General features: G+C 41.1%; 1 protein-coding gene across 3 annotated transcripts in view; it reads right to left on the bottom strand.

Moving 5' to 3' along the window:
- The window catches only part of UBA6 (ubiquitin like modifier activating enzyme 6), a 105,108-nt gene extending 95,851 nt beyond the window's left edge, over positions 1-9,257 (bottom strand). For all 3 annotated transcript variants that reach the window (XM_064285752.1, XM_023555094.2, XM_010595706.3), the window contains exon 1: positions 9,125-9,257. In XM_064285752.1, coding sequence (XP_064141822.1) covers positions 9,125-9,195 — 71 coding nt within the window. In that variant the 5' untranslated portion in view covers positions 9,196-9,257. The remainder of the gene's footprint in view (positions 1-9,124) is intronic.
- Between the last annotated feature and the right edge of the window lie 5,002 nt (positions 9,258-14,259).

The raw sequence follows: 14,259 nt of genomic DNA, 5'->3' as shown, positions 1-14,259 counted from the left end.
AAGAGGTATCTCAAATCTGATCACTTTTCACTATTTAAACAAGCACAATCCCAGGTTAAACCATCATATTTCACCTCAACCACTTCAAAGGCCTCCTAACTTGTCTACTTATTTTCACTATTGCCCTTCCCCTTCAGTTTATTCTAGATAAAACAACAGCCTGGATCTTTTAAAATGTCATTTTAAAACACAGTCACTGCCCTCCTAAGAACTACTCTTCAGTGGATTTCCTTTAATCTTAGAATAAAATTCAAAAATTCTGTTGCTGTTGTGTTAGGTGCTGTTGAATCAGTTCTGACTCACAGTGACCCCATGTACAACAGAATGAAGTACTGCCTGGTCCCATGCCATCCTCACAATTGTTACTATGTTTGAGCCCAATGTTGCAGCCACCGTGCCAATCCATCTCGTTGAGGGTCTCCCTCTTTTTCCCAGACCTTCTACTTTACCGAGCATGATGTTTTTCTCCAGGGATTAACTCCTTCTAATAACTTGTCTAAAGTACATGAGACTAAGTCTCACCATCCTTGCTTTTAAGGAGGATTCTGGCTATACTTCCAAGACAGATTTGTCCATTCTTCTGGAAGTCTATGGTATATTCAATATTCTTTGCCAACACCATAATTTGAAGCTATCAATTCTTCTTCGACCTTCCTTATTCATCGCCTGGCTTTCAGATGCATATGATGCAATTCAAAATACCACAGCTTGGGTCAGGTGCACCTTTGTCTTCAAGGTGCCATCTTTGCTGTTTAACACTTTAGAGGCTTTTTGCAACAGATTTACCCAGTGCAATAGATTGCTTCATTTCTTGACTATTGATTTCATGGGTATTGACTGTGGATCCAAGTAAAATGAAATCCTTGACAACTTCAGTATTTTCTCCATTTCTCACAATGTTGCCTATAGGTCGAGCTGTGAGGATTTTTGTTTTATGTTAAGATGTAATCCATAGTGAAGGCTGTAGTCTTAGATCTTCATCAGTAAATGCTTCAAGTCTTCTTCACTTTCAGTAAGCAAGGCTAAGTCATCCGCGTACTGCAGGTTGTTAATGAGTCTTCCTCCAATTCTAATGCTGTACTCTTATTCATATAGTTCAGCTTCTCAGATTATTTGATCAGCATATAAACTGAATAAATATGGTGAAAGGATACAACCCTGACATATACCTTTCATGATTTTAAACCATGCAGTAATCCCCTTGTTCTGTTGTGATGACTGTTTCTTGGTCAATATACAGGTTCTCAAAACTGCATGAGCACAATTACGTCTTCCGGAATTCCCATCCTCCAGGATGTTATCCATAATTCGTTATGATCCACACAGTCAAATGCCTTTGCAGAGTCAACAAGACACAGGTAAACATCTTTCTGGTATTTTCTGCTTTCGGTCAAGATCCATCTGACATTAGCAATGATACCCCTCATTCCAGTCCTCTTCTGAATTCAGCTTGAATTTTCAGCAGTTCCCTATTGATGTACTTTTGCAACTGTTTTAAATTTCTTCAGCATAATTTTATTTGTATGACATATGATAATGTTCAATTATTTTTGTATTCCGTTAGATCACCTATCTTTAGAATGGGCACGAATAGGGATCTCTTTCAGTTGGTAGGCCAGGTAGCTGTCTTTCAAATATCTTGGCATGGATAAGTGTTTCTAGCATTGCATCCATCAATTCCTTGTTTTTCTCCGGTCTTCAGAGCAAGCTGGACTTCTTCTTTCAGTACCACTGGTTCTTGATCATATGCTACCTCCTGAAATGGCTGAATATCAAACAATTCTTCTTGGTACAGTGATTCTGTGTATTCTTTCCATCTTCTTCTGATGCTTCCAGCATCATTCAATATCTTGCCCATAGAATCCTTCAATATTTCAACTCAAGGCTTGAATTTTTTCTGTAGTTCTTTCAGCTTGAGAAATGCTGATTGTGTTCTTCCCTTTTGGTTTTCTAACCCCAGGGATCTGCACATTTCACTTTAACACTTTGCCTTCTTGAGCCACTCTTTGAAATCTCTATTCAGCTTTTACTTCATCAGTTCTTCCTTCCACTTTAGCTACTCTACATTCAAGTGTTTAAGTTTCAAAGTCTCGTCCGACATCCATTTTGGTCTTTCCTTTCCTTCCTGTCTTTTTAATAACCTTTTGCTTTCTTAATGAATGATGTCCTTGATGTCATCCCACACCTTGTCTGGTCTTCAGTCATGAGTGTTCAATGCTTCAAGTCTATTCTTGAGATGGTCTCTAAGATCAGGTGGGATATACTCAAGGTTATACTTTGGCTCTCATGGACTTCTTTTAGTTTTCTTCAACTTGAACTTGCATATGAGTAACTGATGGCCTGTTCCACAGTCGGCCCCTGGTCTTGTTCTGACTGATGATATTGTGCTTGTTCATTGTCTCCACAGATGTAGCCAATTTGATTCCTGTTATTACATCCATTTACAGTTTCCACTTATGTTGTCAAGAAAAGGTACTTGCAATGAATAACAAGTTTTTGCAATGAGTAACAAGTCGGTCTTGCAAAATACTACCAAGCAACCTTCCAAGTCGTTTCTATCACCAAGGCCATATTTTCACACTACCAATACTTCTTCTTTGTTTCCAACTGTCACATTCCAATCACCAATAATTATCAATGCATCTCGACTGCACATTTGATTAATTTATCAAATGCATAAGTTGGTAACAATCTTCAGTTTCTTCATCTTCGGCATCAGCAGTTGGTGCGTAAATTTGAATAACAGGCATATTATTAACTGGTCTTCCTTGTAGGTGTATGGATCAAACACTTTACCATTCTCAAAAGGTCTATGTGTGTTCTGTCTGCCAGCTTATCTCTCCAGTCTCAATCTGACCACTCTCCCCTTTGCTCACTATCTTTAGCCTCACTAGTCTACTTGCTATTCTTCAAAAAGTCAAGCCTGCTCTCACTTCAGTTTTCACTCTTGCCATTCCCTCTGCCCAGAATGTTCTTCCTTCACATCTATCCATAGGTGACTCCTTATAATTCAAGCCTCTGTTAAAAGTATTGACTTATTATAGAGATCATTTCTATCACCCTATTAATAAAATGGCTCCCCTTCTCCTTAGGTTACTCCCTAACTCATTAAACTGCTGTATTTTCTGCAAATCATTAACTGAAATAATAGTATAGATTTGACTACTTGCCTACTGTCTGCTGCTTCCCTTAGAATGTATGATTCACTACAAATTCACTACTGTATTACAGTTACAGTAGTGAATTTGGACTGAAATGGACTGGTATTGGTCATTTTGAATCAGACAATCATACAGTCCACTATGCTGGGAATGACAACTTGAAGAGGAATGGTGTTGTATTCATCGTCAAAAAGAAAATTTCAAGATCTATCCTGAAGTACAAAGATGTCAGTGATAGGATAATATACATATGCCTACAAGGAAGACCAGTTAACACTACTATTATTCAAATTTATGGACCAACCACTAAGGCCAAAGGTGAAGAAACAGATTTTTATCAGCTGCTGCAGTCTGAAATTGATCGAACATGCAATCAGGATGCATTGAAAATTACTCGTAATTGGAATGTGAAAGTTGGAAACAAAGGAGGATCGGAAGTTGGACAATATGGCCTTGGTGACAGAAACAACGCCAGAGACTGAATGATAGAATTTTGCAAGACCAACTACTTCTTCATTGCAAATACCTTCTTTCACCAATATAAAGGGCGACTATATACATGGACCTCGCCAGATGGTACACACAGGAATCAAACTGACTACATCCATGGAAAGAGATGATGGAAAAGCTCAATATCATCAGTAAGAACAAGGCCAGGGGCCAATTGCGGAGCAGAACATCAATTGCTCATATCCAAGTTCAAGGTGAAACTGAAGAAAATCAGAGCAAGTACACGAGAGCAAGTCCCACCTGAATTTAGAGACCACCTCAAGAATAGATTTGACGCATTGAACACTAGTGACCGAAGACCAGACAAGTTTTGGAATGACATCAAAAACATCACAGATGAAGAAACCAAGATGTCACTGAAAAGACAGGAAAGAAAGAAAAGACAAAGATGGGTGTCAGAGGAGACTCTGAAACTTCCTTGCTAACATCGAGCAGCTAAAGCAAAGGGAAGAAATGATGAAGTCAAAGAACTGAACAGAGGATTTCAAAGGGCAGCTTGAGAAGACAAAGTATTATAATGATATGTGCAAAGAGCTGGAGATAGAAAACCAAAAGGGGAGAACATGCTCAGTGTTTTTCAAGCTAAAAGAACTGAAGAAAAAATTCAAGCCTTGAGTTGCAGTACTGAAGGATTCTGTGGGGAAAATATTAAAAGACATAGGAAGCATCAAAAGAAGATGGAATACAGAGCCATTATACCAAAAAGAATTAGTTGATGTTCAACCATTTCAAGAGGTAGCATATGATCAGGAACTGACGGTACTGAAGGAAGACGTCCAAGCTGTTCTGAAGGCACTGGAGAAAAACAAGGCTCCAGGAACTGATGGAGTATCAATTGAGATGTTTCAACAAATGGATGCAGCGCTGGAGGTGCTCACTCGTCTATGCCAAGAAATATGGAAGACAGCTTCCCGGCGAACTGACTGGAAGAGATCCATATTTATGCCTATTCCCAAGAAAGGTGATCCAACTGAATGTGGAAATTATAGAACAATATCTCTAACATCACATGCAAGCAAAATTCTGGTGAAGGGCATTCAAAATCGGCTGCAGCAGTATATCGACAGGAAACTGCCAGAAATTCCGGCTGGCTTCATAGGAGGACATGGAAGCAGGGGTATCATTGCTTATGTCGGGTGGATCCTGGCTCAGAGCACAGAATACCAGAAGGATGTTTACCTGTGTCTTACTGACTATGGAAAGGCATTTGACTGTGTGGATTACAACAAATTATGGATAACATCATGAAGAATGGGAATTCCAAAACATTTAATTGTGCTCATGAGGAACCTTTACATAGATCAAGAGGCAGTTGTTCGGACAGAGTAAGGGGATACTGATTGATTTAAAGTCAGGAAAGGTGTGCATCAGGGTTGTAGCCTTTCACCATACCTACTCAATCTGTACGCTGAGCAAATAATCTGAGAAGCTGGACTATATGAAGAAGAACGGGGCATCAGGATTGGAGGAAGACTCATTAACAACCTGCATTATGCAGATGACACAACCTTGCTTGATGAAAGTGAAGAGGACGTGAAGCACTTACTAATGAAGATCAAAGACCACGGCCTTCGCTATGGATTGCACCTCAACAAAAAGAAAACAAAAATCCTCACAACTAGACCAATGAGCAACACCATGATGAATGGAGAAAAGACTGACATCAAAGATTTCATCTTACCTGGATCCACAATCATCAGCCTTGGAAGCAGCAGTCAAGAAATCAAACGACACACTGCATTAGGTAAATCTGCTGCAAAGGACCTCTTTAAAATGTTGAAAAGCAAAGATGTCACCTTGATGACTAAGATGCACCTGACCCAAGCCATGGTATTTTCAATTGTATCATATGCAGGTGAAAGCTGGACAATGAATATGGAAGACCGAAGAAGAACTGACACCTTTGAATTGTGGTGTTGGCGAAGAATATCGGACATACCATGGACTGTCAAAAGAACGAACAAATCTGTCTTGGAAGAAGTACAACCAGAATGCTCCTTAGAAGCAAGGATAGCGAGACTGCATCTTACATACTTTGGACATGTTGTCAGAAGGGATCAGTCCCTGGAGAAGGACATCATGCTTGGCCAAGGACAGGGTCAGCAGAAACGAGGAAGATCCTCAACGAGGTACATTGCCACACTGGCTGCAACAATGAGCTCAAGCATAACAACGGTTCTAAGGATGGCACAGAACCAGGCAGCATTTCATTCCGTTGTGCGTAGGGTTGCTATGAGTCAGAACTGACTCGACGGCACCTAACGACAACAATTCCAAATACCTAAAATAATACCTGGCATTTAATAATAATAATAGCTAACACTACGCCACACATTGTTTTAAGTGTTTTAGATATACCAACTTGGTTAAAACTCACAACAACCTAACGAGATAGGTACTATTGCTATTTCCATTTAACAGAGGAAAATAAACTGAGGTTGAGAGCCATTAACTTAAATAACTTGCCAGAGTAGGATCTGAACCCAGGCAGTCCAGCTTTAGACCACTGTGCTATACCGCCTACTGCCTCTCATAGTAGGCATAAAGGAAGAACTAAAGAAATACCTGTAAAATAAATGAATTTTAGAAAAGGAAGGGGGTGGGAAAGGAAATGCTACAACTTAAAAATACTGGTTTGACAAAGTATACTTATTTTAAGGAGCCCTGGTGGCACAATGATTAAGCATTTGGCTGCTAACTGAAAGATCAGCATTCAAACCTACCAACCACTCAGTGGGAGCAATGATCTGGCAATCTGCTCCTGTACAGATTTCAGCCTAGGAAATCCTATGCAGCAGTTCTACTCCATCCTATATAAGGTCGCTATGAGCAGAAATAGACTTGACAGCACAAAATAACAATATACTTATTTTAGTGATACAACATTTACAGCAGTGTGTTTCAAATTTTTCACCACACCATTAAAGGAAAACAATATTTGTAGGCAACACTGGGGAACAGAAGTGATTCACTACCAGAGGGAACCAACCCGGGGCATTTGAACCTGAGCCACTCTGAGAACTGAGATCAATATCATCTTGGCAAATGTGTAATCCATTCTGGGCTCTGGAAAACTCTAATTATCAATTACAGGACTCTAAAAACAATGCGGGAGCCCTGACAGCACAGTGGTTAAAAGCTATGGCTGCTAACCAAAAGTGTGGCAGTTCAAACACACCAGCTGCTCCTTGGAAACCCTATGGGGCAGTTCTATTGTCCTACAGGGTTACTATGAGTTGGAACTGACTTGACAGCACCTAACAACGGCAACAAAAAAAAATATGACAGACACATAATTCAGTTTTAGTATCCAGTTTTCTAGGCTTGGCATTCACACATAAGCCAAACACATATGATTAAAATGTTATCATTTACCTTACCAAACACTGGTTGGTATCATCAAATGATATCAGTTTCTAATGAACTAAATGGATAACTATTACAAAAACTCCTGACTGTCATTATAAAAGCAAACCATACAACTGATGTATTCTAAGAGATCACTTAGCTGACACACATATACCTTGTTTTGGCACTGAAACAAAATATGGAAATAAAACAAATGTCTTATTATGCAGTTTCCTATTATCTTATCCCTAGTACACTTTTACTTGCTGTCTTCCCTGTAAGAGGTGGGAGAGGGGGAGGGCAGCAGTTTTAGTGGGTAAAACTCTTCAATAAAAATGAGAAGAGCTCCATATTTAACAAGTGCTGCCTCTGAATGGTATGACTGGCATATACTTTTCAGAAAGTTCTGCCTCATTTAAGTCCTCCAAGAATTATTTCCATAATAAGATCTATAACCAAGCAACGAGTTACCACCAAATTGATTCAGACTCATGGCAACCCCATGTGTTCTAGAGTAAAACTGCACTCCATAGGGTTTTTAATGGCTGTGACCTTTTGGAAGTAGGTCACCAGGCCTTTCTTCCAAGGCACCTGTGGGTGGATTTGAAGCACCAGCCTTTTGGTTAGTAACTGAGCGCTCTCCTGGGACTCCCAATAAGATCTACTAGGCAATAAATAATGTTCTAAATAACTAAAGGGAACGTTGTTTGTAATACATAATAACCCTCAAGTAAATTTAACAGAGTTGGCAACAGCGGACAATACCATGGTACTAAAAGTGTCCCTAGGTCCCTGGAAGAAGTACAGCCAGAAGGCTCCTTAGAGGCGAGGGGAATGAGACTTCATTTCATGTACTTTGGACATGTTACCAGGAGGGATGAGTCCCTGGAGGACATCATGTTTGGCAGAGGATCGGGGAAAAAGAGGAAGACCCTCATCAGATAGACTGACACAGTGGCTGCAACAATCGGCTCAAACATAGCAAGGATTGCCAGGATGGTGCAGGACTGGGCAGTGATTCATCCTGTTGCACACTGGCCCACTGTAAGTCAGAACCCACTTACTTGACAGCACCTAACAACAGGTCTCTGGGTGGCACAAGGGTTTGTGCTTGGCTACTAACCCAAAAGTTGATGGTTCAACCAGCAGCATCCTGGAAGAAAGGCCTGAGGATCTGCTTTCCTAGAGATTACAGCCACAAAAACACTGTGAACCTCAATTCTACTCTGTAACACATACGGTCACCATGCATCGGAACCCACTCAACAACAACAGGTTTGGTTTCGGTTTTTGGAAAAGCAACAGGTTTACAGGTAGTCCCACTTTAGCTGAAAAAAACATAACCATTACTTCTACCTTTGATATAGTATTTTCTCGTAGTGCGCAGGATATAACTAACCGCTTTATTCATTACCAGCAGAATGAAAATTACAGCTTGTATTGTATGGAACAGCAACTACTAACCAAGAAACTGGTAAGATCCTAGCATGAACATCCCCTCCCCTCCAATTTTGTAGGGGCAGAAGGAAGTGAAGGAGAACCTCAACAACTGGGAAACAAGAATGGGTAACTCGTATGTTTTTTTTTCCTTTTTTTTTTTCTTTACTAGGTGCAACAGAGGCTTCAGGGTGTCCAGACTGCCACTGATTTACTATTACCAAATTCCCTCTGGTAACAGCTTTCAAAGGAAGATCTCAGTACAGGAACACGCACAAGTAGAGCTCTTAGCTTTCATTTAAACAGGGGAGGAGGTGGAAAGGTGCTTGGCCCCAGAGTTGGGAAGCTCACACCCAACGACCGGGGCCAAAACTCTCGGCCGGAGCCCCCCATGGCCGGTGACTGGGAGGAAGGAGACGGTCAGACCCCGACCGGAACTGAGAAAGCGCCGAAAGAGGCGGGAAGTGGACTTTCTGCTCCGGTAAACCAGCTGTAGGGGCCCGAGCCCACGCGCCACACCCACCCCGCACGCTCCCCTCGCCTCCCAGGGCCCGTTCCGTTCGGCCCCGCGGCCTCTCGCGCCGTCCCTGTCCGCTTGAGGGGGAGAAGAGAAGGCTAGGTTCTACCTGATACCCCTCGCTTCCTCACGCCCACACCCAGCCTCTTACCTGCTGGCCGCCCAGGAAGAGCAGGACGCCGTTTCCCCCTCAGGCACGGGTACAGGCTCGAAATTCTCCATCGCCACCTCAGACTCAGACGCCGCCGCCGGCTACTGCGAAGGTAGGGAAAGGGGCGGGACCGCGAGGGTCAGGGGGCGGACGGTGACGTCACCGGAGGGGGCGGTTCCGGAGAGCGCCGAACTGGCCGCGTTTCACGTCAATCTCGGTGGAATCCTCGTTTCCGCGTCGGGTGAGGCCACAGGGCGTGTTTTGCTGCAGGTGGCTTTAGTAAGTCCTCTGTTGAGGCCGGAATGCAGCAGACAGACTACAAAAAAGCCAACCTCGTTGCGGTGGAGTTGATTTCGACTTATAGCGACTGTATAGGACAGGGTAGAACTGCCCCATAGGGTTTCCAAGGAGTGCCTGATGGGTTCGAACTGCCGACCTTTTGGTTAGCAGCCGAACTCTTACCCGCTACACCGCCAGGGTTTCCCCTGCAGACATAAGTGGAAGAAAAATGCTCAAGTTCCACGTCGCTTGTGGCTCTATGGCCAAACACAGGGTAATACTGACTAGCAAAATGATGAGCTTGCATAGGAAAATTTCTCAGAGTTTTGTAGTAAGATGAGGCAATCCCTTCATTTTGTAAATGAAAAACCGGAAGACTAGTAGAAACGTCCAGATTTCCAGTCTGGGATTCCGTTTTTAAAAGTTAACCATATAACAAGTGGTTTTGGGGCATCTACGGGTCAGGCACAGTGCCCACACCAAACACACGTTGGTGAATTAGAAGTCATGATCTCTTCCTTAAAAAAAAAAGAGCTGAAAATCTAGTGAGAGCGCTCACAAATTTCATAGTGATGTGATTTTTAGAGCTAGGTTATCTTTTTGACCCCTCATTTTACTGGTGAGACAAAGGAGCTTGTCGCCAGCGTATGTGACTAGGTCAAGGTCATAGAACTACTTACACTCAGGTGAAATACCAGAACACATGTATAAGGCCTAACATCTAAGTATCTCCGTTGACTCCCCTATTTCACCTTGCTTAGAAAACGAGAATTAACTGAACACAATAACATTAGAATTTTTCTTTTGTTCTAAGTAACAGTGTATATTTGAAGAAATGTCTGTAGGATTAAAAAAAATTGGCATATGCTTTGATTTTGGGTAATGCGTTTTTAAATAATGTGATTCTTTTTTTAAACTTAATTCGGATCTTTTCCTCTAGTGTAGAGATGGTAGTGCAGAGTACAGGCGAATCTGTGTCTGTGTATTGTCCTTTGTGCCCCTCCATTCTTCTGCTTTTTTAAAAAATAGTGTTTCCGGTGAAAGTTTACATAGCATATTTGGTTTGCATTCAACAATTTCTACACAAATTGTTCGATGACATTAGTTACATTTTTTGCCTTGTGTCAACATTCTGTTTAATTGCATTCTGGTAGTTCTAAGACAGGGAGTAAAGGCCCTGAGATCGGAGGGTGACTGAGAAATAGTGAAGGGACTGGTGTGGTTAGAGGAGAAGCAAACAAAAGAGAAATAGACTACTATCAGGGAGGTAATAGGGGGTTGAGTATGGAACCTAGAGACTTAGTAAGACAGACAACAGAGGGGCCCCCAAATCTGCAAAGTAGCAAGGAATGGGCCACGGTGCAGAAACAGAGCCATTCCCCAGAACAATGGGGCAGGAGATCTAAAAATAGCCTGCAAACTTCTTTAAAGTTGCCTTTCGGAAGCAGCTGGAGAAAAGGCCCAGGGACATGCGCAGAACATCCACCTGTGACCTCAGTGTGACCTTCTACCAGGGGCAGTGAGGGGCTGCAGACCCAGCTGGGGAATCGAACCCAGGGAGCAAGAGACTGCGCAGGCGCAACACCCCATAATATATTTGTATTTTTATAAAAATGGGATTGTGTAATATTTGTTCTTACGTGACTGACTTATTTCACTTTGCATTATGTCCTGCAGATCCATCCTTGTAGTATGTTTCGTGGACTCGTCATTGTTCTTTATGGTTGTGTAGTATTTTTTTTTTTTTTTTTTTAGTATTCTGTCGTATTCGTGTACCCTTATCTATTCATCCTTGAAGGGCCCTTAGGCTATTTCCATTTGTTTGCTATTGTGCATAATGCTGTAATGAACATAGATGTGCCTATGTCTGTTTGTGTCACTTTTATTAGAGGCTCTAGGGTATTTTTTATAGGAGTGGGATTGCTGGATCATAAGGTTCTATTTCTAGTTTTTTGAGGAAGCGCCATACCGTTTTCCATACTGGATGTACCATTTTACAGTTCCACTAGCAATGGATAAGGATTCTAATCTCCCTTCATCCCTGCCAACATTTGTTGTTTGATTCTTTTTTTTTAAATCAGGGCCATTTTAGCTGGGGTGAGATGGTATCTCATTTTAGTTAAGATTTGCATTTCTAATGGCTAATGAACTCACACATCTTTTCATGTGTTTGTTGGCCACTTCAATGTTGTCTTAGTCATCAAGTGCTGCTATAACAGAAATGTCACAAATGGATGACTTTAACAAACAGAAGTTTATTCTTTCATGGTCTAGAAGGCTTGAAGTCCAAATTCAGGGTACAGCTCCAGGGGAAGGCTTTTTCTCTCTCTCGGCTCTGGGGGAATGTCCTTGTCATCAATCTTCCCCTGGGTCTAGGAGCTTCTCAGGTGCAGGGACCCTGGCCCAAAGGAAGCACTCTGCTACAGGTGCTTCTTTCTTGGTAGGATAAGGTCTCCCTGTCTCTCTACTCACTTCTCTCATTTATATGTCAAAAAACATTGTCTTAAATTGTAGATTAATTTTGTAGTGGAGTTTACATAACTGCTGCTAATCCCATCTCATCAACATTATAGAGATAGGATTTACAACACAGGGAAATCGCATCAGATGACAAATGCTGGACAGTCATACAATACTGGGAATCATGACCTAGCCAAGTTGACAGATATTTTTGGGGGACAAAATTCAATGCATGACAGATGTCCTTTTTGGTGAAATGTCTGCTCATATCCTTTGCCCATTTTTTAATTGTCTTTTTGTTATTGAGTCCTTGAAGTTTTCCATACATTTTAGGGATTAGACCCTTATCAGATATGTCATTTCTGAAGATTATTTCCTAGTTGTAGGTTGTCTTTTTACTCTTTTGATAAAATCTTTTGATGAGCATTTAAGTGTTTAATTTTTATGAGGTCCCAATTATCTAATTTTTCTTCTGCTGTCCGTGCATTTGTAGTTATATTTTTTAGGTTATTTAAAAAAAAAAAAAATCAGGTCCTGTAGTTTTCTTCCAGGAACTTTATAGTTTTAGGATCAGCATTTAGGTCTTTGATCTATTTTGAGTTAGTTTTTGTGCATGTTGTGAGGTATGGGTCTTGTTTCATTTTTTTGCGGTGGATATTCAGTTTTGCCAGCAGCATTTATTAAAGAGACTCTTTCTTCCCCATTGAATGGAGTTTAACCTATTGTCGAAAATTAGTTGTCCATAACTGGATGGATTTATTTCTGGGCTCTCTATTCTATTCCACTGATCTGTATGTCTTATCACTGAACCAATAGCAGGCTGCACCTCCATTCTTTTCTTCAAAATTTCATATCTCCAAATATCTGGAAGACTTATGTTGCTCACCTGTGGCATCATCCGTGTGTCTCAACCCAGCTGTGGATGTTTACTACATAATCATTATATGAACTTGGTCTATGTCCTACTCTTTGAAGGTTCTGCTCTAGAACTAGGCTTGTCTCATCTTTCTCATTCTAAAGTTAATATATGTAATCCTACAGATAATGCCAATTGCTTTGTTCCCCCTTCTAATCTCTTCCATTCCTTTCCTTCCTAAATATTTATTGAATGCCTATTAAACATTACAGCAATGATTAGATAATGATAAGATGATAGATTTTTTTAGTATATATTTCCACCATCAATCTATCGGTTTGTTTTACTGTGATGCCTTGTGTGTTTCTCTGATGCTGGAAGCTATGCCACTGGTATTTCAAGTACCAGCAGGGACACCCATGGTGGATAGGTTTCAGCAATACTTCCAGCCTAGGAAAGAATAGGAAGAAAGACCTTGATATCTACTTTTGAAAATTAGCCAATGAGAAGTGGATCACAACAGAACATTGTCCCACTTGCTTGTTTTGAACATGTCATCAAGAAGAATCAATCACTATCATGTTTGGTGAAGTAGAGGGCCAATGAATGTGTGGGAGACTCTTGGTGAGATGGATTGGCACAATAGCCACAATGATGGACTTGAATATGTTGGCGATTGTGAAGATGAAGAAGGACCGGGTAGCATTTTGTTCTGTTTTACATAAAGTCGTCATGATTTGGGGTTAACCAGATGGCAGCTAACAACAACAACAGTACATATTTATTTGTATATTGCTTTCCTTCCCACTAAAATGTAAACTCCAGGAGGATAGAGCCTTTGTTTCCTTCACTACTATATCCCCAATATCTGGTGTATAGGAAGTATTCAATAAATATTCAAGTGAGTGAGTGAGTAAAGAGTAAAGCGTCTGAGGTGGGAATGATTTTGATATATTCTAGGAACAGCAAAAAAGTCAATGAAAGAATAATGTGGTAAGCAGAATTCTAAAATGGTCCCCAAGATTCCTGCTTCCTGGTATACACACACCTTTTTTAAATTATTCAGTAAATCACTAATCAAGGTGCTGTTGTGAAGGGTAAGAAAGGTCCTGAGGGATTTATTACAGGCAGATTATCCTGGGTGGACCTCACCTAATCAGTGAGCCTTTAAAAGGGATTTGGATCATCCTGGAGAAAAATATTTGCAGTGTGAAGAGGATTCGTGTGAGAGTCTTTGTTCCTGGCTCTGAGGATGGGGAAAACCATGTAACGAGGAATTGCAACAGCTTATAGGCACTAAGAGCAGCCTCCAGCTGACAGCCAACAAGGACATGGAGACCTTAGTGTACAACTGAGTGGAACTAAGTTTGGTCAACCTAATGAGCTTGGAAGAGAACGACAAGCTCCTGATCAGAATGTAGTCAGTTGATACTTGATTTCAGCCTTGTGAGATCCTGGGCATAGAACCTAGCTATGCCATGTCCAGACTTCTCATCTATGGAATTGTGAGCTAATATATTTGTGTTTTAGGCTTCTAAGT

Source organism: Loxodonta africana, chromosome 5, assembly GCF_030014295.1.
Source record: "Loxodonta africana isolate mLoxAfr1 chromosome 5, mLoxAfr1.hap2, whole genome shotgun sequence".
Lineage (NCBI taxonomy): Eukaryota > Metazoa > Chordata > Mammalia > Proboscidea > Elephantidae > Loxodonta > Loxodonta africana.
Note: the sequence above shows the minus strand (reverse complement) of the source record. Positions and strands in the feature narration are given on the sequence as shown.